The sequence below is a fragment of the Mus musculus genome, chromosome X (genome assembly GCF_000001635.26).
Source record: "Mus musculus strain C57BL/6J chromosome X, GRCm38.p6 C57BL/6J".
NCBI lineage: Eukaryota > Metazoa > Chordata > Mammalia > Rodentia > Muridae > Mus > Mus musculus.
This window is the reverse complement of record NC_000086.7, coordinates 8193761-8219637: the sequence shown is the minus strand read 5'-3', so window position 1 is coordinate 8219637 and position 25877 is coordinate 8193761. Positions and strand designations below refer to the sequence as shown.

Below are 25877 nucleotides of genomic sequence, written 5' to 3'. Positions count from 1 at the left end.
ACTTTGTTTCCAACGAGAACAAAAATGACCATCTTTTAGACCTGTGTCAGGGGCGCTGGGCACTGGGCCTGATTGGCTCCACTGGAAGTCATCTCGAGGACTTCTAGATGTTACACCCTGACAGGAGCCAGGTTTAATACAGAGGTCCCATTAGTCTGGAACCGGGCAACAGCATGCAGGGACAGTGAAACAGAAAGCCATGGGCAAAAATAGGCCTTGGGGCTACCCCAGTGCCATAGCATACTGCTGCAGTTTGTCCTTTCTGCACAAACGCTCGCCAAACAGAAAGAGGCCCCAGTAGTAGCCTTACTGTTCGTTGATGGGGTCTGGCAGTCTACATTCGCTGGGGCGGGGGCGGGGCGGGGGCGGGGGCGGGGGGGGAGCGCAGTGTGGACACTGGGCCAGAGATGGGTACTTGGGGAGATGGGCAGGTCAAAGGGGTTCGTGGTGAGGAAATCCAGAAAGTGGGACAGGAAATTGGAAGGCCTTCTCAACCTCACAGGTAGCATTATCTCAGAGGTAATGTGGAGCTGAGTCTTGACAGAAAAGGCATGAGCTCCAGATGAGAAGGGAAGAGACGGCATTCCGGTTGGAAGGCACTGCACAGGCCAAAGCACAGAGGTGTCAGAAGAAAGTCTAGGCAAAGGAATGAGGTCTGCTCTGCTCCTGGTAACAGGCTCTGGGAAAAACACTCGATGGCAGATAGGGACAGAAGATAAGGATCTTTGGATCCAAGATGTCAGCGCCTGAGTGTCCCTTTACCTCCACTTAGAGGTCTCACTACCGCATCGGACAGAGAAACTGGTGGGGCTGGGGACAAAGTCAGGGAGGTCCGTGACCCATTCTTGACCAGGATAGGCCTAGGGACCAGACCCATGTGTTTTGGACATACCCCCCACCCCTCCACACAGCTACTAGTGTACTGTGGGACTTGAATAAGTCATTAAGGAACTGAGTACGGTGATGCACGTCTGTAAATATCCCAGGAGGCTTAGCCCAACCTGGGATATAAAGTAAGCTGTCTGGACCCGAGTGTTTGGACCTGTTTCATAGAATTCTTTTCTTTTTAAATGTATTTATTCTATGTATATGAGTGCACTGTCCCTCTCTTCAGAGACACCAGAAGAGGACTATTCCAGATGACTGTGAGACACCATGTGGTTGCTGGGAATTGAACTCAGGACCTCTGAAAGAGCAATCAGTGCTCTTAACTGGTACACTGGTTTCTTAAGTGCTGGGATTACAGACATTTGCCAACCACACTTCACTAATTCTTGAGATAAGATCTTCCGTTTCCCAGGCTGGTTCTTGAATGTCTGACCTCAAGAGACCCCTGTTATCTGGGCATGGTGACACATTCCTGTTATCTCAGTACTTGGAGGCTGAAGCAGGTTGATCACTGTTGAGTTTGAGCCAGAGCTGTATAATAAACTGGGGTAGGGAGGGGGGAAGCCTCCTGAGTACCCGGCACCACAACCAGTCCAGGTAAGGATGTTTAAAGAATTGCTCTGGGTAGGACTTAGCGAGTGCCTCGCTAAGTCACAACAAGGAGATAGTAGAGTACAGGGGAGGCTAAAGCTGTGATCGGTGGTAAGAAAGCTTCTTAGCCAGGGTTGGGGGGACTGGGCACATAGCTTAGTGGCGGAGGACTTGCTAGACACACACAAGGCTCTGGGTTGCATCCCCAGCACTGCAGGAAAAAAGAAACAGATCATACCAGCAGGATTAGGAGATATTTGGCCATTTATTCTTTTTGGAACAATGTTTATTTCTCTGTTCCCAGACAAGATTACAGACAGATCTTGTTTTTGTCACACTTTGTCGTAGTCGAAAGGAAGCCTTGGGAAATCTGGGATCCTGCGGAGAGAGAGAAAAGAAAAGCTTACTCTCTAAAGCTGCCTCTAGTTCAGAGGATTTAATTAGAACCCGAGGCTTTAGATATGTACCAGGCAAATGCTCTAGCTAGCTAGCTACTCAGCCCCTGAGCCGGCTTCAAGTCATATATGTCTATCCACAGATGGCCACTTGCGTTGCTCACCACATCACACTTTAAGGTGCTGCCTCTGTGGGTGGCTTCTATGGGAGCGTGAGGTCCTGTGTGGGAGGGTGTAGGCACCAGCCAAGGCTTCAACAATGTGATAATTGCTCTGCAAAAACAAGTCTTTGTGAAATTAAATCCCTCAATCTTCAAACCAACCCGGCCTATTAGATGGCAGCAAGAAAGACTGGTTTTGAGGTGCTAAGATGGTTCAGGGAGTAATAGCACTTACCATTCAATGCCCGGCAACCTGAGTTCTGAACCCCGAAACTCACATAAAGATGGAAGGAGAGAACCGACTCCATGTGCCATGGCATATGTCCCTGCTCATCACGCATACACACAATACATTTTAAAGTGATTTTTTTTTGAGACAGGGTTTCTCTGTGTAGCTCTGGCTGTCCTGGAACTCACTTTGTAGACCAGGCTGGCCTCGAACTCAGAAATCCGCCTGCCTCTGCCTCCCTATTTCTACTGGGCATGGTCACAAACACCTGTACCATCAAGTCACTGGGCAGAGGCAGGAGCTCAGCGTCAAAACCAGCTCCATAGGAGGACATTGTGTCAAGAAACCAGGACTAGGAGCCTGGCTCCATGTTACAGTGCTTTTCAGGCATGTTTATGGCACACATACACACACACACACACACACACACACAAAGACACACCTGAGCTCATTTACTTGGGAGTCTGAGGCAAGAGAATCTCTTCATCTCAAGGATTCAAAGCCAGCTTGAATTAGCATAGATGCTTTCCCAGAACAAAAAGGAAGTATACAGTTTTTGTGGTTTTAGTGTTTGTTTTCAAGACAGGGTTTCTCTATGTAGCCCTGCCTGGAATTAAAGGCGTGTGCCACCACTGCCCAGCCAAGGTTTTTGGTTTGTTTGTTTGTTTCATTTTGTTTTTGTTTTTCATATATGTAATATGTAAGCCTTTGGTTAAGAAAGGAGATGATGGCCAGGCGGTGGTGGCACACACCTTTAATCCCAGCACTTGGGAGGCAGAGGCAGGTGGATTTGTGAGTTCAAGGCCAGCCTGGTCTACAAAGTGAGTTCCAGGACAGCCAGGGCTACAGAGAAACCCTCTCTCGAAAAACCAAAAAAAAAAAAAAAAGAAAAGAAAAGAAAAGAAACAAGATGATGTAATAAACATGAGCCATAAGATGGCTTACTGTTAAGAGCACTTAGTGCTCGTCCCTAGGACCTGAGTTCAGTTCCCAGCACCCAAGTCAGGCAGCTTATAACCACCTGGAACTCCAGCTCTTCTGGCCTTCAAGAGTACCTGCAACACATGTGGCATTCATTCAGACACATGCACATAAATAAAAAATGAAATCTTGGGCTGGTGAGATGGCTCAGTGGGTAAGAGCACCCGACTGCTCTTCTGAAGGTCAGGAGTTCAAATCCCAGCAACCACATGGTGGCTCACAACCATCCGTAACGAGATCTGACTCCCTCTTCTGGTGTGTCTGAAGACAACTACAGTGTACTTACATATAATAAATAAATAAATCTTTAAAAAAAAAAAAATGAAATCTTCAGGGGTCTGGAGAGTTGGCTCAGTGGTCAAGAGCGTTTGTTTTTGTTGCAAAGGACCTGAGTTTGACTCCCAGTAACCACACGGAGGCTCACTACCTCTTTGGGCACCAGGTATGCATGTGATACATAAACATACATGCAAGCAAAACACTCATCACATAAAATAGTAAAAGTAAATTTAAAAAAAAATGATGTCGGGCTGGAGAGGTGGCTCAGTGGTTAAGAGCACCGACTGCTCTTCTGAAGGTCCAGAGTTCAAATCCCAGCAACCACATGGTGGCTCACAACCATCCATAACAAGATCTGATGCCCTCTTCTGGAGTGTCTGAAGACAGCTACAGTGTGCTTACATGTAATAAATAAATAAATAAATAAAATCTTTTTTTAAAAAATTATGTCAAAAAATCATTTAAAAAATGAAATTTTCAGCCAGGCAGTGGTGGTACATGCCTTTAATCCCAGCACTTGGGAGGCAGAAGCAGGTGGGTTTCTGAGTCCGAGGACAGCATGGTCTACAGAGTGAGTTCCAGGATAGCCAGGGCTATACAGAGAAACCCTGTCTCGAAAAAAAGAGAAAGAAAGAAAGAAAGAAAGAAAGAAAGAAAGAAAGAAAGAAAGAAAGAAAGAAAGAAAGAAAGAAAGAAAGAGAAGAAAGAGAAGAAAAAAAAGAAAGAAGATTCAGCTGTGCAAAGCACTTGTTGCTCTTACCGAAGAGGATCTCAGTTCAGTTCCCAGCACCCACATGGTGGCTCACAACCACCCTTAACTTCAGTTCCAGGGGGAATCCAACACCCTCTTTTGACTCAGGCACCAGGCACACATAGTGCACATAAACAAATGCAGAAAAAACACCCATATATGAAATCAATAATTCTTAAAAAAAATAAAATATGTACATATACCTATTCTTTATAGAAAGAAAATAGAAATAGATCAAAAGGCCAAACAAAACAACAACAACAAAAAAAACCAAATCAAACCTATTGAGGTCAGTTCCTCAAGACAATGGGTAGGAAGAAGAAAGAAATGGAACGGAGTAATCCCAGCCAATTGCAGCACTGGTCAGGAGCTCTAGGACATTTGCAGCTATTGAGCCGATCCCAGGCCAGGCTGGGCTACATGATCCCATGTCTCAAAAATAAATCAATAAACCTAGCTGGGTGTAGTGGTGCACACTTGTAACCCCAGCACTCAGGAAACAGAGTGTTTTAGGGCTTTACTGCTGTTAACAGATACCATGACCAAGGCAAGCTTTATACAGGACAACATTTAATTGGGGCTGGCTTACAGGTTCAGAGGTTCAGTCCGTTATCATCAAGGTGGGAGCATGGCAGCATCCAGGCAGGCATGGTGCAGGAGGAGCTGAGAGTTCTACATCTTCATCTGAAGGCTGCTAGTGGAAGACTGACTTTCAGGCAGCTAGGATGAAGGTCTTAAAGCCCAGGCCCACAGTGACACACCTATTCCAACAAGGCCATGCCTCCAAATAGTGCCACTGCTGGACCAAGCATATTCAAACCATGGCACAGAGGTAAGTGAATCTGTGAATTCAAGGTCAGCCTGGTCTACAAAGCGAGTTGCAGGCAAGTCACAGCTACACAGTGAGTCCATCCCAAAAGTAGTCTACTGTTTTATGACAGCCACAGTCATAATCATTCAAGACACAAATCAATAAATCAATAGATGTGATTTACTAGGTATCATGGCAAACTCTGAGAATCTCAGCACTAGAGAGGCATAGGCAGGTGGCCTCAAACTCTACATAGCTCCATAGCAAGTTTCAGGCTAGCCATGGCTACATAGTGAAACTATCTCAGGTGGTGGAGGTGGTGGGTTGTACACCTTTAATCACAGGGCGCAGAGGCAGGCAGTTCTCTGTGAGTTCCGGGCCAGAGCCTGATAGCCTGGTCTACAGAACAACTTCCGGGATAGCCGAGGTTACAGAAAGAGACCCTCTCTCAAAACAAACAAACAAAAAAGATAAGAGAGAAGGAAGAGGATTCCATGCCATATCCCTGTGTTCTCAATACTGAGGAGACAGAGGTAGGAAGATCACTCCAGCTTCCAGGCTAGCCAAGGCTATACAGCAGGACACTATCTTAAAGAAAGGAAGGATGTGTGCAGTAGCTAGGTCCAGTAATCACAGTACTTGAGGTGGGAGACAGGAGGGTTAGGAGTTGGGGGTCATTTTTGGATACATAGAAACTTTGAGACCTTGTCTCAAAAAATTCAAGGCTGGGAGAAGACACTACTTTTTTTCGTATGATTTTGCCTTTTGAAACCACCTGAATGTTTCATACACTTTGAAAATAAGTAAAATAACCGAAAGTGAAAAGGGGATATGAACAGGTGCCCCAGCTGTGGAAAAAGTTATAGAGCTTCCTCAAGAAATTAAAAATTAGCCGGGCGGTGGTGGCCCACACCTTTAATCCCAGCACTTGGGAGGCAGAGGCAGGCAGATTTCTGAGTTTGAGGCCAGCCTGGTCTACAGAGTGAGTTCCAGGACAGCCAGGGCTACACAGAGAAACCCTGTCTCGAAAAAACAAAACAAACAAAAACAAAAAAACAAAAAAAGAAGCATCATCACCCTAATGGTGTAACTTCATTTAAATATGTGTGCATGTATACATGTATGTGTATATATGTGGTATGTATACATGTATGTGCATATGTGTATATATACATGTATGTGCATGTGTGTGCATACATGTATGTGCATATGTGTGTATGTGTACATATATGTGTACATGTGTGTATGTATACATGTATGTGTACAGAGTGAGTTCCAGGACAGACAGGGCTGCAAAGAGAAACCCTGTCTCAAAAAACAAAAAACAAAAAAATTAACTACTATATGATCCATTAATCTTTTTTTTCCATTTTTTATTAGGTATTTAGCTCATTTATATTTCCAATGCTATACCAAAAGTCCCCCATACCCACCCACCCCCAGATCCATTAATCTTGATACCATATATTCATATATTTCCAAAGCTTTTGAAAGCAGAGACCTAAAGAAATGTTTTCAGTCATCTTCATAGCAGCCCAATGACCCAAAAGGAGAAACAAGCCAAATGTCCTTTGATGAATGAATGGATAAACAAGATGTAGTGTAGATGATGGCGCACAGTCTAGCAAGCTGCATACTATGACAAAGATGAACCTAGAGGACATTACCCTAAATGAAATAAACCAGCCACAAGAGTGCAAATATCATTCTATGAGGTGCTTAGGACAATCAAAATCTTGGACAAAAGTACAATGGAGGAAGGCAAGGGTGGCTAGAGAGATGGCTCAGTTCTTGAGCATTTTCTCTTACAGAGTTCCTGGCTTCAGTTCCCAGTACTCAAATGATGGCTAACAACAACTGAAACTCTAGTTCCCAAGGATCTGATATCCTTCTCTGGCCCCTGAGGACAACACACACACACCCAAGTGCATTAAATAAAAATAAACATTTTCCTTTTTATTGTTTCATTTATTTACATTCTAAATGTTGCCCCCCTTCCTGGTCCCCCTTCCAAGAGTTCTTCATACCATCCCTTCTCCCCTTTGCCTCTGAGAGGGTGCTCTCCACAGCCCAAAGACAATAACCAGTGGCAGAGGATAGAGATATTGAGAATCAGCGTTTAAGTTTATAATTTCAGTGTGTGAAGATGAAGAGTTCTGGAGATGGGTGGTAGTAGTGGTGATGGAGATGATGGTGGTTTTTCTGAGATTGGCTTTCTCTGTGTTACTTCAGCTGTCCTGGAACTCACTCTGTAGACCAGGCTGGCCTCAAACTCACAGAGATCCACCTGTCTCTGCCTCCTGAGTCCTGGGATTAAAGGCATGTGCCATCATGTCCAGCCTTCTCTCTCATTCTCTCTCTCTCTTTTTAAAAATTTATTTATTTTGATTTTCTGGGTATGAGTGTTTTACCTGCATAACCTGCTATGGTCTACCCCTCCCGGACTCAGAATAGCTGTGGTCATTTGGTTCCATCCCTGTCAGCTATTTCATATTGTTGCTGTAACATGCCTGCTAGTTATTGACACAGTGAAGTAACTTGGCTCAGAGCAAGGACAGGCTGTCCACATACCCTGTATGCTCTGAATGTTCTGTATGAAGTTTGCTAATCTTAAGAAATTCCACAAAGCTTTTCGTAGGACCCATCAAATCCAAGGTCACTATGAACTGTTATGTCTGAAATACCTTGAGTCAGAGCTGACCACCAGGCAGCACTTCCTACACCCGTGTATGAACTCATGATTTGTATGGGTTTTTTTTTCCTTTATAAGCTGACAGAAAAAGATATCCGTTGTCATAGTTCAGATAATTCTGAGCTATATCCGTGGCTTGACCAGTATTAGAGTGTGCATTCAATAAGCTGTTCTTGCTTAACAGAGATCAGGGCTCATATGTTTTGTGTGATAATTCCTGAACCCCAACGTACTCCTTGTGCACGCAGTGGATTCTGGGAAACTGGAATTTCAGATAGCTGTGAGCTGCCATGTGGGTGCTAGAATCTGAATCTTCAGTAACAGCAGCTCTTAACTGCTGAGAATGAAGAGAAAAATACTGCTCTTCCAAAGGACCTGAATTTAATGGTTTTCACCACCTCATTATAGGGTGGCTCACAGCCTCTAGTAACTGCAGCGCCAGGGGATCTGACACCCTCTCTTGTCCCCCCCGAGGGGAGTCATACATATTTGGCTGACTTATGAGTAAACATGTATCTGAACTTTTTTGTTGTTGTTGTTTTGGCTTTTTGAGACAGGGTTTCTCTGTGCAGCCCTGGCTGTCCTGGAGTTAGCTGTGTAGACCAGGCTGACCTTGAACTCACAGAAATCCACCTGCCTCTGCCTTCCAAGTGTTGGAAATCAAAGATGTGTGCCACCATGCCAAGCAACTTTTCTCTTTTAACGTGGAAACTGAGCAGGGCAATGGTGGGCATCTTTGTGGTCCTAGCTACTCAGGAAGCAAGGCAAGGAAGGAAGAGAGCTTGGGAGAGGCTAGATGCTTTAGGTTTAAGCCTCATTTCAGAGAACCTAGCCTAAGTTATCAGGTAAACCAATAGGCAGGTACCTAGCAATAGTTTCCAAGTTACACCCCCCACCCCCCGCCCCCGCCACTGCCCTGCCACCTCAACAAAACCCTAACCTAGCTCCAGCCTCTAGGCTCATCCCCAACAAGACCAGCATCTCCAGGTTATTCCCCCAACAGATCTGCATCCCCAGGTTACAAGCCTAACAACCACCAATGCAGAGGGAAATAGAAATTAAGGTTTTTTCTTTTAAATCATCGCATTCATCTATATCTCAAATGATATCCCACTTACCAGTTACCCCTCCACAAATCCCCCAGAAGTTAAGTTTATGATATGACTCCCAGCACCAGCCAAAGGCCATGGTAGCTCTCCAATTAGATGCTTAAACACACACATACCCCTGCTTATAGAATTCTATAAAGCCTTGCCCCACCGGGCGTGGTGGTGCATGCCTTTAATCCCAGCACTTGGGAGGCAGAGGCAGGCAGATTTCTGAGTTCGAGGCCAGCCTGGTCTACAAAGTGAGTTCCAGGACAGCCAGGGCTATACAGAGAAACCCTGTCTCGAAAAAAACAAAAAACAAAAAGCCTTGCCCCGATAGATGTCCAGGATTTCCCACCCCCAATACTGTCCTGCATGATGTGGTGCTCTGGGGGGCCCGAGCTAGCTCAAATAAAATAAAGATCCTGCTGTGATTTGCATCAGATTGGCTCCTGACTGTTTTGGGGGGGATCACTAACCCTTCCCTGGCACTATACTTGGACCTAGGAATTTGGGGCCAACCTAGCAAGATATTATCCCTAAAAAAAAAAAAAAGCAAGTAAATACTAGTTTTAACCTGTCAATTAAAATAAGTTTATGAGTGCTATACAGAAAGGCCTTAAGATCCCAGCTATACCATGTAAAAGAAAGCTATCATAAACCAGGTGGTGGTAGCACACACCTTCAGTCCTAGCACTAGGCAGGCAGAGGCAAGCAGATCTCTGTGAGTTTGAGGATACAGAACAAGTTCCAGAACAGCCAGGACTACACAGAGAAACCCTGTCTTGGAAAAAAAAAAAAGAGCTCTTTTATCTTATGGCCACCATCAGATTAGACATTGCCTCTGGCAAGAACCGCCAATGGATGCTAAATTTGTGTGTCTACTCTGGAGTTGAGAAACAAATTGCACAATCTCCAGTATCTCCTAGTAGTTGGAGATAAGGAAGTCCTGTCTTTAAAAAAAGGCTCCCAGGAAGACACTAGATACAAGGAAAAGTACGTGTGACATGAAGAAACCTGTAGGATACTGCCTTAATTAACTGACCAATGCAAATACCAACAGTATTGAGACAGTTCACTATCTTGTGCCTCCTGCTAACTAAGCACACAGCATCACCTTTGTGGAATTCTTGCCCTAAATACATATGAATCTAATCATATCAGATAAATCCACAATGACGAACATTCCTTTCAGGAACGGACCTGCATAAACATCCAGACAAACAAAAACAAAACAAATGGGAAAACCCATCAAGATCTTAAAAGATAAGAAAACACTGAGGCTAGCCAGGCAGTGGTGGCAATGCTTCTAATCCCAGCATTTGCAAGGCAGAGGCAAGGAGGAGCTTTCAGGACAGCCAAGGCTACACAGAGAAACCTCGTCTCAAAAATGAAATGAAATAAAATAAATTGGAGACCGAAACCAACAGAAAACTAATAGTATAACACAGCTCATGAGACTTCTTATTCCAGCACTTGAGTGGTACAGGCAAGAGGATCATAAGTTTATCTTCAGCTATATATTGAGTCCAGACTGGGATACATAAGACCCTGTTTTAAGAAAAATGAGGGGGCTGGGCATGGTGGCGCACACCTTTAATCCCAGCACTTGGGAGGCAGAGGCAGGCAAATTTCTGAGTTTGAGGTCAGCCAGGTCTACAGAGTGAGTTCCAGGACAGCCAGGGCTACACAGAGAAACCCTGTCTGGAAAAAAAAAAAAAAAAAAAAAAACGAAAAAAAAAAAAAAAAGGATGGGAAGGAGTGTCAGGGATGCTGTTGAGATGGCTCAGAGGATAAAGGCTCTGGTTGCCAAACTGGCTTCTGATCTCCGTACATCTGTCATGGCAGATGTGGATCCATCCTCCCCATCGATAAAATTTTTAATCAATTAAATTAAGGGAGGTTGGAGACATACATAAGTCATGGGTTAAGCACACTGGGCTCCTCTTCCAGAGGACCTGGGTTCAATTCCAAGCACCCACATAGCAGCTCAGCTCACAGTTGTAACTCCAGTCTCAGAGTATCCAATGCATTTTTCTGACCTGACTTGCTTGGGCTCTAGGGACACCTGTGACACACAGACACAGAGGAAGGCTAACACCCGTACACATAAAAGGTAATCCATAAATTTATTTATAAGTAAGTTGAATAAAATGGACCTGGGCACAAAGGGGCATCCCTTTAATCCCAGGCAGAGGCAGGCAGATCTCTGTAAGTTCAGGGCCACCCTGCTCTATCCAGGTAGGACAGCCCCAGTGAAATAGTGATACCCTGCCTCAAAACAAATAACTGTGGGGGTGCTCACCTTTAACCCCAGAATTCAGGAGGAAGAAGTAGTGAAGCTCTGTGAACTCAAACCAGTCAAGACTAGTGAGACTCTGCACCCATCTCCCCACAAAGGCATGCAAATTTAGTTAAGATGTACAGACTTTGAAGTACAGGACAGACAGACACACACACACACACACACACACACTTACCATTTCAGATATTGTCTGCTCTGGATTGCCTGTTTGCTTCCACTATCAATCGTATTAGTTTTTCTCTTCTTATTGATTTGTACATGTTTTCTATATGGCCCAAAATTCTCTCTCTCTCTTCTCTCTCTGTCTCTCTCTCTCTGTCTTTCTTTTTTGAGTTCTTTCTTTTTTGAGACAGGGTCTCACTACATAGCCCTGAAAAGCCTGAAACTCAATATGTGAACCAGGTTGGCCTCAAACTCACAGAGTTTGCCTCTGCCTTCTCAGTGATGAGACTAGAGGCAGGTGCAGCCATACCAGCTGTATTCTACTGTTATTTCGATTTCTTTTATGTATGAATACATAGCACAAGGGTACTTAGGAGTTACAGATAGTTGTGAGCCACCATGTAAGCTCTGGGAATCTAGGTCCTCTGCAAGAGTAGCAAGTACTCTTAAGCACTGAGACATCCAGCCTTGCATTACTTTAGAGGAAAGGACGTTGTATTTGTGCATAAATGTTAGCTGATGTAAATATTTATGTATGTATGCATATATACATACCCATGGTGTTAAATATTTTTTTTCATTTGTAAACGTGACTATTAATTTACTCCATTTGAATACATGTTAAAAAGCTCAGCGACTGAGCATTTACCTAGAAAGCACAAGGAGGCCATGGGTTGCATCTTCAGACAGCAGGGACAGAAACAGGCAGTTTCTCTTAACCAAGAATTGCTAATCCCGCCCTTTTGTTTAACAGAAAGGGACACCGCCCAGAGTGAATGGGCACAACTTCCTTAACTCCATACAGCCAAGCATTAATCTTATTAGAACCTGTTTTCCTTAGCTCCTGGGGTCAGAATGAGGTCAAGATTGACCTGGGTGTGTTTCTCCGTTCACATTCACATTTGGAGCTAAGCCCCCTTAATGCCCTATAAGTGCGCCTTAGGGGAAATGGGCTCTTCTTGGGAGTTGAAGGTTTCATCAGCCTAAGAATAGAATTGAATGCCCAAGACTGTATCTCAGGTTCAGTAGAGAATAGTGCTGCACAAACCCTTTTGTTGATACACAGAAACCAATACAGACAGATCTTTATCAGATCCTGGGATTTTTGTTTGTTTGTTTGGTTGGTTTTTTTTGGTTTTTTTCTTTTTTATTTCTTTTTTTGCGCGTGTTCTTAGCCTCCTTCTAGTTTCTTTACAGGGCCCATTCTATTGAGGAATTAAGCAAACAAATTCAGTTAATGATAAACCAAATGCCGACTACTAACCCTTAGGGGGTCGATAAGGCACTTAGTGAGTGTTCCTAGGTGACACAGTCATTACGGACAAAAGCTTCGATCTGTTCCCTGGGGCTAAAGAACACTTGGAAATTCCTTCAGATTCCTTAAGAGATAGAAAAGGAGAAACAATGGCTTTTTTTTCCAGCTGTGACAAGGGTCACGCCAGTATGAATGCAAGAGGGACTATTGGGGCGAGCATTTGGCAGAAAAGGGGCTAGCCCCCTCCCTCCCTATCTTTTCCATTCTGATTCTCAAGGTTTATAAAATAATCATTAGGAAGTGTTTTCTTGGAAGTTGGGAAATTCTTGCGCCCCGAACGTTCCTGAGCTGGAATGGCAAGTGGCCTGAAAAAGGTACCGGTGAACCTTCTGTGCGCCGACGTGCTCCAGCGCCCCGCGCCCCTCAATCCTGCTCCTCCTCCTCGCGATGCTCGGGCTCACTCCTCCTGGTCCCCGCCCCGCTCCCGCTTTCGGATTGGAGGAACTCAGCTGCTAGCCCGCCCCGGGATTTAAAGGGCCCGCTCGGCCGCGCCGCCCTGGGAGCCACTGCTGGTCCCGGCCTTGCGGCCTGCGGGGGAGGCTGCCAGGAGGAGGTGGCGACAGTGGCAGCGGTGCGCGTCCCCGGCCCCCAGGACCACGGCTTCCTTTCTGCCAGGTAGGTCTCCAGTAGTGTGCGCGCGGTTCCCACGTTCCCATCCTTAAGCTGGCCTGCGGGGCGCGGATCTATACCCCTTGTCCTGGGACCTAGTCCGCATCACCTATAGGACTCCCTCCCTGCTATGTTCCCTGCCGGCACTTCCACTTTCCTGCAGTCCCTCGACCAGGGCAAGGCTTTGTTGCCGGCTTTTTGCTGAGTAGGGTGAGATGAAGCTCGCGGAAGATACATCCATACAAGGAGAGATGCACACGGCCCCTAAGTGTCACAGACTCCCCCTTTCTGCACTCCACATTGAGTGACTACCTTGGAAACGAAGGAGCCCACTTCTTCCGCCCCATTTGATATATAGGTCTAGAATGCATATCATTTTTATCATCATTGAACAAGACTGTTAACAACATTCTAGATACACAAGGTCCTTCATTCCCTGCGGGTCACAGGGCATCCAGAACACCCGCTGATATCACAGTTGGTGGCTCAGCCCGATGTACCTGATATTCATATCCTCCCCCAAAGCCTTCCAATAGCACCCTGGGGGGTTGGCAGCCCCAAGCTGAAGTCCTGAGTGCTCAAATCCCAACCTTGATTGTGGACAGCACCACGGACATCTCACTCCCTCTGTGTCCTCCCTTTGGCAGCTCCATCTGTCCATCCATCTGTGTGGGTCCACAATGGCCACCTTCAGCCGCCAGGAATTTTTCCAGCAGCTACTGCAGGGCTGTCTCCTGCCTACTGTCCAACAGGGCCTTGACCAGATCTGGCTGCTTCTTACCATCTGCTTCGCCTGCCGCCTCCTTTGGAGGCTGGGTAAGTGCCTACCAAACTGTGTTCCACCACAACAGATTTTATCTTATCTGTGACATTCATGGATATCAAACTACACCTTACCCCACCACATCTTACCATGCAACGTCCTGCAATGCCAAAGCAGGTCCCTACAGGTCCAGCCCCATCATATCCCATTAAGCTAAGCCCCAATTCCACCACAACACATCCTTTACATACAGCCACCTCAAGCCACACCATGGCAAGCCACATCCTGTTAAACCAAGACATGACCTTCAGCATTCCTGCACTCTGAGACGGTGGGATCCGGAACTGTCTGTGTTCCAAGGTGTTCCAATCAGATCCTGGAATGCTGCTGTTACAAGTATCCTATCCCAAAGCGTCCTAGTTACTAGGTATGAAGAGTCTGCCAAGTTGACATTTTCACATGCTGGACTTCCAAAAATGTGACATTATGAATGTCTATAATCAGGACATTGTGAAATTTCTGGATTCTTTGATTCTATAATGTTCCTGCAGTTATAGCAAAGTCAATATCCAAATGGGAAAGTTCTGAAATCCCCAGGATTCCTCTAGGATACAGGCATTTGTGAAAATCAAACGTTCTCTAATCAACTCTTTCCTCTTCATCTTAAGTGGGTGCTTTCTTTCCCCCCCCCCCAGCTTTATTATTTTGGGACATGTCAAAGCTACTGAAAAGCTGAAACAATATTAATATACATTTACATATAAAAGCCAGTCACCCTGGTTTCACAGCTAGCCACAATAGACTGCTCTGTCTTCCTGCCTGTCTATCCCGTCCTCCTCTTTCTGAATCATTTCAATAACCTGATGGCATCAGGACCCCTCACCTCAAGTCCTTCCGCATATGGTCCTTGAGAACAATCCCACCCCATACAGAACCCTAGCCGCATCCATCATCCCCACCCCTGTGACATTTTAATATGGATGCAGTCCTGTCCAACATCAATTGATAAATTTTCCTTTCAGGGTCCCTGAAATGTCCTTGGTAGATGTTGCTTTTTAAACCCAGGCCTTGCCACACGTGCCAGCTCTCCAGTACCAGCTTTGGGTCCCCTTAGACCCCAGCATGTTCTAGGCTTTTGCCCAAGTCCTTCTTCTCTTGCCAGCCTACCAACCTCCCGCTTCTTGTTTTCCCACCCTGCCTCTGTCTCTCCCTCTCCCTCTCCCCCTAAGGGTTACCGTCTTACCTGAAGCATGCAAGCACCGTGGCAGGTGGCTTCTTCAGCCTCTACCACTTCTTCCAGCTGCACATGGTTTGGGTCGTGCTGCTGAGCCTCCTGTGCTACCTCGTGCTGTTCCTCTGCCGACACTCCTCCCACCGAGGCGTCTTCCTCTCCGTCACCATCCTCATCTACCTGCTCATGGGGTATGGGTGTGCATCCTCACCCTCCCCTTGTTGGCAGAAGGCAGGCGGGGGGGGGTCCCCAAGGCCTTGATGAAGTGGTCCAAGATAGGATGGCATGAGATTCTAAGAAAGTGAAGGAGTCAGGGACCAGAGAGGATGACGAGTGTTCCAGAAGGAGACCTGAAACACGTGTCCTTCCGTGAGGCTGTACAGGATAGGTTGAACATGGGCTTTCCCTGGAGGAGGGGGTCCTGGGGATTTTTTTTTTCTTAATGTGTTATATGGGTTAGGAAGGCAGAACCCCTTCAATACCTCCGTGCCCCCGGTAGTGTCCAAAGCCCTAGGAGGCATAGGCCCAAGACCATCACCTTTTTTCCTCAGTGAGATGCACATGGTGGACACCGTGACATGGCACAAGATGCGAGGTGGGTAGCTCTCTGCCCTCCCACCTGCCCTCCTCACCTCCTGAGAGCCCTCCTGGACCTTCCCCTTCATAAACCAACCACCATACAGTGCAGGCTTCCCTTTCCCCTGACATCTTTGTCTCTGTCTCTTTCTACCTATCACTGTGTCTCCCTTCTCCTCTCATCTCACACTTGGTGCGCCCTATCTTTCATGGTGACATGCTTTCTTATCCATACACTTGACCATGGGCCCCACACATAGGGGCCCAGATGATCGTGGCCATGAAGGCGGTGTCTCTGGGCTTCGACCTGGACCGGGGCGAGGTGGGTGCAGTGCCCTCACCTGTGGAGTTCATGGGCTACCTCTACTTTGTGGGCACCATCGTCTTTGGGCCCTGGATATCCTTCCACAGCTACCTACAGGCTGTCCAAGGCCGCCCACTGGTGAGCTTCTGGGTGGCCAGGTGGGCAGGGACTGTGGGAGCCGCCATGGGGCAGTGCTCATGGATCCTTGATCCCACAGAGCCGCCGATGGCTGAAGAAGGTGGCCCGGAGCCTGGCGCTGGCCCTGCTGTGCCTTGTACTGTCCACTTGTGTGGGCCCCTACCTCTTCCCCTACTTCATCCCCCTCGACGGTGACCGACTCCTTCGCAAGTGAGCACAGCCTTCAAGGCCCCCCGTGTAGCAGTGAGGGGGTTGGGTAGAAGGCTGGGTCTTCCCAATTCTGAGCCTGTCTCTTAATGCTTCTGTCTGTCTTCTGTTACTACAGCAAGAAACGCAAAGCCAGGTAAATGAGGGCAGGTGCTGAGGGCAAGTGGGCTGACCAGGGCTGGGCCTTGGGCCAATTGCTTCCAGACATCTGAATCTGGCTGACCATCTACCCCATTACCGCACAGAGACCAAGTGTGTCTGTCTGTGGATGTCTGTTTGACCAAGATTTGGCTCTGTGACTCCATGTGTGACTGACACTCCAACACTATTGTGTCTGGATGTCCTTCTGTTGTACCACTAGAAACAAGTTCTATGACTGAAATGGGAAGCGGCAAGTGTGTATTAGTTGGTGACTCTAAACTGTCTGTGACTCCAGATAATTTGACTTGTTTGCCTGTGGCCACTGACTCCCCTGAGTGTGGAACTGAGAATACTGACTGGCTGGGCTGTGCATCATCAGTGGTGGGCTTGTGTGGCTGTCACTGGCTAGGGTAAACCTTGGTGGGTGATTCTGGCTTATCTGTAACTCTGGTTTGCCTGTACAGCATGCAGTGTGCCCGCTTATGATTGACTCTGCCAGTTTGTCTGCCTTCTCAGACCGCTTGCTGCTACCCGAGGAAAGGATTGTGACAAGCTGTGAGCCTGTGTCTGTGTTTGTCCAGGACTGTATCTAGCTGTTTGTTAGCGGTTTGATTGTGTGACTTTCTTCCTGTACTTACTGGCTCCTGGTTCTGTCTGATACTGAGCAAGACTCCAAAAAGTAACCGGGCAGTAGTGGCACACATCTTTAATCCCAGTGTTCGGGAGGCAAAAGCAGACGGATCTCTTAGTTCAAGGCCAGACTGCCTGATCTATAAAAGGAGTTCTGGGACAGCTAGGGCTACACAAAGAAACCCTATCTCAAAAAAAGAAAAAAGGGGGAAAAGAAAACAACAAAAGAGAGAGGTGAGAGGGGAGAGACAGACTCCAAAAATTGGAATCACTTGACCAGTGTCCCTGAGTTAAACAGCCGGGCACAAAACTCAGGCCTAATCCTATGTACAAGATGCTCTCTGCTTTTGACACTGTCTGGGAAATTGACAGTGTGTGTGTGCACTGTGAGTGTTTAACTGTCTCTGTATCTCACAACGATTTTATTTTATTGTCTTAGAAGGTGACAAAATCTGGTTAGAGAGCTGAGAGGCTGAGAACCTTTTGTCTGGCTGTGAGGCCATTTTAGCGTGTAGGGCCATGTCATATGCCAGCTCGCCCATTCATTTGGGCCACATGAAACCTATCACCTGACAGTGTGTGTGTGTGACCATCATAGTCTGCCTCTTTTGCTACCATGTTTCTGTCTTATCTATGAAGAACTCAGGCCAACTTCCAGGCCCTCTCTGACTCTCTTTTCTCTCTTCTCTGCTGCATTCCTGACCCCTTGGGGCCCTAGGGGCACCATGGTAAGGTGAGTCTGTAAGGCCGGGGTGCCATGAAACATGGGGGGTATCGTGTCGGGGCCCAAATGTAATGCCTCTCTTCCTGGCCCTTCACAGGTGGCTACGAGCCTACGAGAGTGCTGTCTCCTTCCACTTCAGCAACTATTTTGTGGGCTTTCTGTCTGAGGCCACAGCCACATTGGCCGGGGCTGGCTTCACGGAGGAGAAGGACCACCTGGAATGGTGGGGAGGGCTTTGGGGCCCCTTCTCCCACAGGGTGCTGCCTGGAGGAACTGTAGGGCGGTGGGTGGTGCTCCTGGGAAGGGACCAGTCAAGACAAAAAGAAAAACTATAGCAGCCGGATAGCTTGAGATTCCAACCGTAATGGAATGTCTGTTTTTTGCCCACAGGGACCTGACAGTCTCTAGACCGTTGAATGTGGAGCTGCCCCGGTCCATGGTGGAAGTTGTCACAAGCTGGAACCTGCCCATGTCTTATTGGTTAAATAATTGTGAGTCACCCAGTCACCACTCCAGAATAGTTGGTGACCCAGGGCCTTTCATGCATTTGTACAGCAAACATTTACTGAGCAACTACTGTGTGATGGGCACTCAAGCTGCACCAGGGGCTGTTAGTGTTATTTCAGTTTATAGAGTGTTTGCCTAGCATTCATGAAGCCCAAGATTTGGCCCCCAGCACCACGTACAAACTGGGTGTGTACCTGCCTGTAGTCCCAGCTCTATAGAGGTAGAGGCTAGACAGTCAGAAATCCAAGGTCAGGCTGGAGAGATGGCTCAGTGGTTAAGAGCGCTAACTGCTCTTCCAGAGGTGCTGAGTTCAAATCCCAGCAACCACACAGTGGCTCACAAACATCTGTAATGGGATGTAATCAGATGCCCTCTTCTGGTGTGTCTGAAGACAGCGACTGTGTACTCATGTAAATAAATAAATCTAAAAAAAAAATGTTAAAAAAAAAGAAATCCAAGGTCATCCTCAGCTGTATAGAGCTGTTTTAAGTCAGCCTTGGATCCGTAAGGTCCTGTCTCAAAAATAAGATATGTTAGGGACAACAACAAAACCACACAACATTTGCTAACCTGCTAGAACTGTCAATTTGGAGAGTGGATAATCAATAAGAAAGATTATGCAGTAAGTCAGGTAGTGGTCAATGCCACAGTAAATCGTAATGATGTTGAAACGAGAAAGAGGGAATAAGGAGTGGTCTGGGAATTATCCATAATTTATCCAGGGAACGTTTCACTGAGGAAAGTGAAGGAACAAGGAGTGTGGGGGAAGGAATGGAACAGATGGCGAGAACAGCAGGTGCAGAGGTCCTGAGGTGGGAGTTCACCTGGTGTATATGAGAGACGGCAAGACAATCATTGGGGGCATGGGGACATGGCTCCATGGTGGGCCATTGTAAGGCTCAGAGTTGCATCCCCAGAACTGGAAGACTTAAGGTCTTTGGGCAGACCCAGGGAGGGGTAGTAGTAGGACATGAGTTCAGAGAGATCCTCAAGAGGCTCTGGGACCTAAGAAGTCTTTGGCTTTTTCTTTGAGAGACAGTCACTCTGGGTGAGGCTGGGATCCAAGGGGAGTCATTTGGTTTTGGTTTTTGTTGTTGTTGTTGTTGTTTTTTGTTTTTCCAGACAGGGTTTCTCTGTGTAGCTCTGGCTGTCCTGGAACTCACTCTGTAGACCAGGCTGGCCTCAAACACAGAAATCCGCCTGCCTCTGCCTCCCAAGTGCTGGGATTAAAGGCATGTGCCACCATCACCCGGCAGAGGGGAGTCATTTGGATATTGGATCGTAACTGAACCCCTTTGGCTCGACGGAGGGAAGTGGAGGGAAGATGGATGGGGTGAAGGCAGTGAGGCCCACCCACTGTAGCTGACTGAGGATTAGCAGTAGTGGTGGCAACAGCCCATGGTGAGAAGTGGGCTTCTGAAGGAAGAGCTGATTCGATTTGCCAAGAGTGTGACTGTGTGGGAAGGGAGAACTTTGTCCTGAGGACCTGGAAGCCTGCAGGGTTGGCTCTGACTGACCTTGGGAAGTCCGACTAAAGCAGACTGGGAGTTCATTTTCAGGCTTGTGACAGTTGAGGGCATCCTAAAGATGTTATCCTGAGGGTCCCCTACAGATTATGGTTATCATCCTACCTGTGATTCTCTGGAAAAGTTGGTGGGAGTTCCAGAAATCTTGACCTGTGTCTCTCCCACCTGTAGATGTTTTCAAAAATGCCCTTCGCCTGGGGACCTTCTCTGCTGTGCTGGTCACCTATGCAGCCAGTGCCCTCCTGCATGTAAGCAAGACAGACCATGAACAAGGGGAAGTGGGTGGGGGGATTCAGAGCCTCCTCTTCACTCTCCTTGTCCCCTTGTCCGGGTCTCTAGGGCTTCAGTTTCCACCTGGCTGCTGTGCTGCTGTCCCTGGCATTCATCACTTATGTGGAACATGGTAAGTGCACACAGAGCCTGGCACAGTACAGGTGGAAGGTTCATGGGAGGCTGGGGCTAACCTTTCCATACTGTCCAGTCCTCAGAAAGCGCCTGGCTCAGATCCTCAGTGCCTGCATCTTGTCAAAGCGTTGTCTGCCAGACTGTTCACATCGGCATCGCTTGGTGAGGGTTCATCACGGGTAACCTTGTACCTAACACTGCCCTTCAAAAATGTCACTTCTGTCTCCATCTTGTATCTGTCTCCGGGTACCCAGCCTCCTCTTCTGGTGCCTGAGCCATCCCTAAAGCCTCCCCTCTATTCACTGGCATCTGTTTCTCTAACAGGCATTTATTGAGCACCTGCTGTATACTCACCTGGCATTCGTTTCCCCCACTGAACATTTATTGAGCACCTGCTGGTTCTAGGTGCTGGAGACAAAGTGGTGAACTAAAGCAGGCCAAAGTCCTGGCCCTGTGGGACAAAGATTTTAATTGGGTAGACAGGAAAGTCAGTCAAGGCTAAGAATAGCTTGTGAGGTTGCGAGTGGCACTAAGCATAAGGGGACGCGGATGGGACATATGGTGGTGGTGGTTTCCCTTTTCACTGGAAGGCCAGGAAAGCCTCCCTGGGTGAGGCAACTTTTAAGTTCTTCTAAGTGAAGAAGGGAAGGGAGGGAAACTTCTCAGGAAAAGGGGGTACCCAGTGTAAAAAGCCCCACCCCAACGTGGGCCTCTGAGCAACAGTGTGGCTTGAGCAGAGAGTGAGGGGGAAGGGAAAGATGGGCCCTCTAGGTCAGGGCGGGGTTTGTTTTGGTTTTGTTGTTGTTTTCATTCTGTTTGCCATAAAAAAAAATGCAGACAACCTCACATTTGTCTCCCACCCGGCAAAGATGCTCATCACCATAACCCCACATTCTTGCTCCTCTGCCTGAACGCTCGCATCTCCCCCAACCTGGACGCCCTCGTGGTTACCAACACCCTCGTCCTTGGATACCTCTGAGCTCCCATAAGAGACTCCTTGAACCATCTCTTTCCTATCTTGGGGTACCCTGGGCATCCTGGGACCCACAGTGCCTTGTGTTCCCCCTGGGCTTCCCTACACAGGTGGTGGTGGGGGACAGTGACCAAGTCCAGCTGCCAAATATATCCATCTGTCCACCACAGGGCCTGGGGGTACGAGCCTTAAACTTGCTCTTTGGGGCCCTGGCTATCTTCCACCTGTCCTACCTGGGCTCCCTGTTTGATGTCGATGTGGACGACACCACAGAGGAGCAGGTGAGGTGGGGCCCTGGGCTGGGAGGTAAACCAGGGATGGCAGTTACTGTTTGGGGGAACCTTGAAGGCCAAGGCAGTGAGAACAAGCCAGGACCATGTGTCTTAGCTTGTACAAATGCCTTCCTTCATCTTCGCACTGTCTCTCAAATTCAGTCATGCTGCTGGCTCTTTCCTTTGACTAAACTGCAATATTTACTTACTTACCCTCTAAAATGCATTCTCCTGCAATAGAATACAAAATCCAGGCTTTTCTCTTTTTTTAACTACTAGGAACTGTGAATCCAGGCCCTCCTTCATGTTAGATACACTTGCTATACCTCCTAGCCCCAGGTTTTACTTTTGTTTGTAGCTTTGCTTGAGACAGGGTCTCAGATATTCTAGGCTGGCCTCAAACTCAGTATTTCCCCAAGGTGATCCTCCTGTCTGTACTTCCTAATGGGTTGGGATTACAGGCATGCACCACCACACCCAGTTTTGTGGTCTGCTAGAGACCAAACCAAGAGATGCAAGGCATGTAAGCACTCTACTGTGTTACACACCCCAGCCTTGTGTATGGGTGTGGATGTGGGTGGGTGGGTGGGTGTGCACACGTGAGAGGGATAGGAAAGAGAGGAGAGGAGAGGAGAGGACAGGACAGGACAGGACAGGACAGGAGAGACTGACTTGTGTAGCTCAGACTGGTCTCAAGGTTATTATGGAGCCAAAGATGACCTTGAATTTCTAATCATCCTGCCGCCACCTCCCTTGAGGTACATTATAGACCTGTGCCTCTAGGTCCAGTATGCTGTGCTGGGGGCAGAGTCCAGGGCTTCCTGTGTACAGAGTAGTCAATGTACCAGTTGAGCTACGTCGATAGCCCTGGATCCTGCTTTAAAATGTTATGTTCCTTGTAGTGGTAGTGCACACATCCAGGTGCCAGCTACATGGGATGCTGAGGCAGGGATGGCCTGTGAGTCCAGGAGTGTTGCCACCTGTGCAACATAACTGAGACCCTACTTTGAAAAAAAATTCTCAATTTGAAAATTAGTTCATATGGCTTTTGAAAAATCTAAAATTTGCCCTTTTTGGGGGGGTGTCTTACTTTTTCTCTTTCTTTTTTTTTTTTCTTTTGAGATAGGATGTCATAGGAGTCTCAAACTCAGTATCTTCTGTCTTAGCCTCTCTAGTAGTTCAATTTTTTAATTTTGTTGTTATTTTCGAGACAGGGTTTCTCAGTGTAGCCCTGGCTACCCTGGAACTCACTATATAGACCAGGCTAGCCTCAAAGTACTTTTATTTTTATTTGTTTATTTATTTATTTATTTATTTATTTATTTATTATATGTAAGTACACTGTAGTTGTCTTCAGACACACCAGAAGAGGGCATCAGATCTCATGATCGGATGGTTGTGAGCCAGCATATGGTTGCTGGAATTTGAACTCAGGACCTTTAGAAGAGCAGTCAGTGCTCTTAACTGCTGAGCCATCTATCTCTCCAGCCCCTAAAATTTTTTTAAAAAGATTTATATATATGGGTATCCCGTCTGCATGTATATACACCAGAGGAAAACATCATATCGCATGGAACTACAGCTACAGATGGCTGCTAGCCACCACGTAGGTGATGCTGGAAATTGAACTCGCCCATTATACTGGACTTCTGGAAGAGCAGCCAACGTACTTAACTGCTGAGCCATCTCTCCCCAATTTTAAAATTCTTTTTTTTAAGATTTATTGATTGATTGATTATATGTGTGTATACTGTAGCTGTCTTCAGACACTCCAGAAGAGGGCATTGGATTTTTGTTATAGATGGTTGTGAACCACCATGTAGTTGCTGGGATTTGAACTCAGGACCTTTGGAAGAGCAGTTGATGCTCTTAACCGCTGAGCCATCTCACCATCCCCAATTTTTAAATTCTTAATTGAAAATAAAATTTCATGTTACTTTCCTAATTACAAATATTTTTTTAGAAGTTTTCCTTGGGCTGGAGAGATAGCTCAGTGGTTAAGAGCACAGACTGCTCTTCCAAAGGTCCTGAGTTCAAATCCCAGCAACCACATGGTGGCTCACAACCATCTGTAATGAGATCTGATGCCCTCTTCTGGTGTGTCTGAAGTCAGCTACAGTGTACTTACATATAATAAATAAATAAATCTTAAAAAAAAAGTTTTTCCTTCAGATTGAGTGTAGAGAATCTGAATTTGCAGCTAGGCACTCAGGAGGCAGAGGCAGGCCCTGTCTCTGAGCTCAAGGCCAGCCTGGTTCATGGAGTTCTATAGGCTGGCCTGAGTTCCAGGACAGCCAGGGTTACACAGAGAAACCCTGTCTCCTAAAAAAAGTAAGTAGGTAAAGCTCTGGGTGTTTTTTTTTGTTTTGTTTTGTTTTGTTTTGTTGTTATTATCATTTCAGTCCAGGCTGACTTGAAACTTGTTTGTCAAATCTCAGTCTCCCTAGTGTGAAGATTACTTGTGTCTCTGGGCAGTGGTGGCACACGCCTTTAATCCCAGGACACAGGAGGCAGAGGCAGGCGGATCTCTGAGTTCAAGGCCAGCCTGGTCTACAGATGAAGTTACTGGACAGCCAAGGCCACACCGAGAAACGCTGTCTTGAGAAAAAGAAAGATTACGAGAGTCAGCCGTCAAGCCCACTTTGGTTTCTTTTTAGAGAAAACGTTGCTCTTTGTTTCAGCCTCCCAAATCGACATTATAGGCGCACACCACCATGTCAGGCTTTACCACTTCTTAAAACATTTTAGTTCTGGCTGTGGTAGTACATGATTTTACTCCCAGCACTCAGGAGGCAGAGGCAGGTGGATTTCTGTGAGTTTGAGGCCAGCCTGGTCTACATAGTAAGCTTCAGGCCAACCAGGGCTACACACACACACACACACACACACACACACACACACACACACACACAAACCCTGCCTTGAAAAAAAAGACTTTAAGGCTGGGAGTATAGCTCAGTGGTAGAGCCTTTGTCTGCCTGCCATGCTTGGAATGTGATCTTTAGCACCCCTAAAACAAACCAAAAAAGTAAGTATTGTAGAGACTCACTGCAAAATGTGCACACATTCAATTTTATTCTATTAACCCACTTCCTCAAAGCATATCAAAAACATACACTCTATATTTTAATTTCTTTCCCCTTGAGACAGGGTTTCTCTGTGTAGCCCTGGCTGTCCTAGAACTCACTCTGTAGACCAAGCTGGCCTCGAACTCAGAAATCGGCCTGCCTCCCAAGTGCTAAGTGCTGGGACTAAAGGTGTGCATCACCACGTCTGGCTTCCCCCAATTTTTTAAGTACACAGTCTTCCTTTTTTTTTTTTTTCATTGCAAGAATTTGTCAGGGTTTACTTTGTCCTGTATTGGTAGACACTCAGATTTCTAGTGGTCTCATATACAAACGACCTCAGGGATCAGCATGACCCACCACATCCAACATATTTTTAAAATAACTCTTTTTGGTGTGCTGGAAATCAAAACCTGGGGCCTCCCCATGTAGACCCTCCCATCAAGCTGTATACTCAGCCCCTTAAAATGATCTTTAAAGAAGAAGAAACCAAACTGTATCTGGTCACCCTTGATAAGCACCTAGACCCTTCTTTTACTCAGGAATATGAAATACCAAAGATCCCTGGGCAAGAGATGGGTTTTCCGGAGACTCACTGTCCTTGTTGAATTTCAAAATCATGACTTGTTTCTCTCCCACAGGGCTACGGCATGGCATACACTGTCCACAAGTGGTCAGAGCTCAGCTGGGCCAGTCACTGGGTCACTTTTGGATGCTGGATCTTCTACCGTCTCATAGGCTGAGGCATATGACCATCATAATCCCCTTCAATACCCCTCCTTAGGGTGCCAACTCTGATGGGGGATGAGAAAAGACCCTTTCTCTACTCCTTTTCCCTTATCCATTCTTGACCCCCAACACCCCTCCACACAACATAGGAACACACACAACTTTCTATGCCTGTCAATCCTCACCCCGCCACCAGGCAGGAAGGGGGTGGTCCTTATTGGGCCAAGGAACGATGGATACTTGGGAAAGCAGACAGGAGCAGATCCAGGGCCTCTGCGCCTGCCGTCTCCCTTTTTTATATGCAGTTTGTTATTGTCGAATAAAAGTAGAACTTACACAACAGGCTCGGTTTTTTGGTTTTTTGTTTTTTTTTTTTTTTTTCACTGATCAGAGGGGAAAAAGGGAAAGCAAAGAAATTCCACCACACAT

At 46.8% G+C, this 25877-nt stretch overlaps 1 protein-coding gene and 1 long non-coding RNA gene across 19 annotated transcripts; one reads left to right on the top strand and one right to left on the bottom strand.

Moving 5' to 3' along the window:
* Positions 1–1725: 1725 nt before the first annotated feature.
* On the bottom strand, positions 1726–13931 carry Gm33135. 5 transcript variants are annotated; one of them, XR_878043.1, is made up of 3 exons: positions 13848–13931; positions 1947–2147; positions 1726–1857 (listed from the first exon to the last, which is right to left on the bottom strand). It is a non-coding gene; the product is annotated as a predicted gene, 33135 (long non-coding RNA). The 5 variants fall into 5 exon arrangements; XR_386882.4 differs by lacking the exon at positions 13848–13931 and adding an exon at positions 11347–13142; XR_878042.3 differs by lacking the exon at positions 13848–13931 and adding an exon at positions 12967–13142.
* Positions 13090–25792, top strand: Porcn (porcupine O-acyltransferase). Of its 14 annotated transcripts, none has more exons than XR_878030.3 (15): positions 13090–13263; positions 13905–14073; positions 15250–15442; positions 15803–15846; positions 16088–16269; positions 16349–16479; positions 16595–16612; positions 17966–17980; positions 18069–18194; positions 18362–18462; positions 20176–20252; positions 20344–20407; positions 20486–20571; positions 20734–21663; positions 25361–25790. XR_878030.3 is itself a non-coding variant. In NM_023638.4 (15 exons), exons 2-15 carry the CDS (start codon positions 13938–13940, stop codon positions 25460–25462), a joined length of 1386 nt encoding a protein of 461 aa, NP_076127.1. In that variant the 5' UTR covers positions 13113–13263; positions 13905–13937; the 3' UTR covers positions 25463–25792. The 14 variants fall into 14 exon arrangements, 9 of the variants coding, with proteins under 9 accessions (XP_006527707.1, XP_030107243.1, XP_006527708.1 ...); NM_023638.4 differs by having other exon boundaries at positions 13113–13263; positions 21553–21663; positions 25361–25792; XM_006527644.3 differs by lacking the exon at positions 20734–21663 and having other exon boundaries at positions 13092–13263.
* The last annotated feature ends 85 nt before the right edge of the window (positions 25793–25877 follow it).

Coding starts and splice junctions, on each gene's coding strand:
- Porcn (NM_023638.4), top strand. CDS start 13,938: ATGGCCACCTTCAGCCGCCAGGAATTTTTCCAGCAGCTACTGCAGGGC. Junction 20,253..20,343: donor CAGCCAGTGCCCTCCTGCAT/GTAAGCAAGACA, acceptor CCGGGTCTCTAG/GGCTTCAGTTTCCACCTGGC. Junction 20,408..20,485: donor CATCACTTATGTGGAACATG/GTAAGTGCACAC, acceptor CATACTGTCCAG/TCCTCAGAAAGCGCCTGGCT.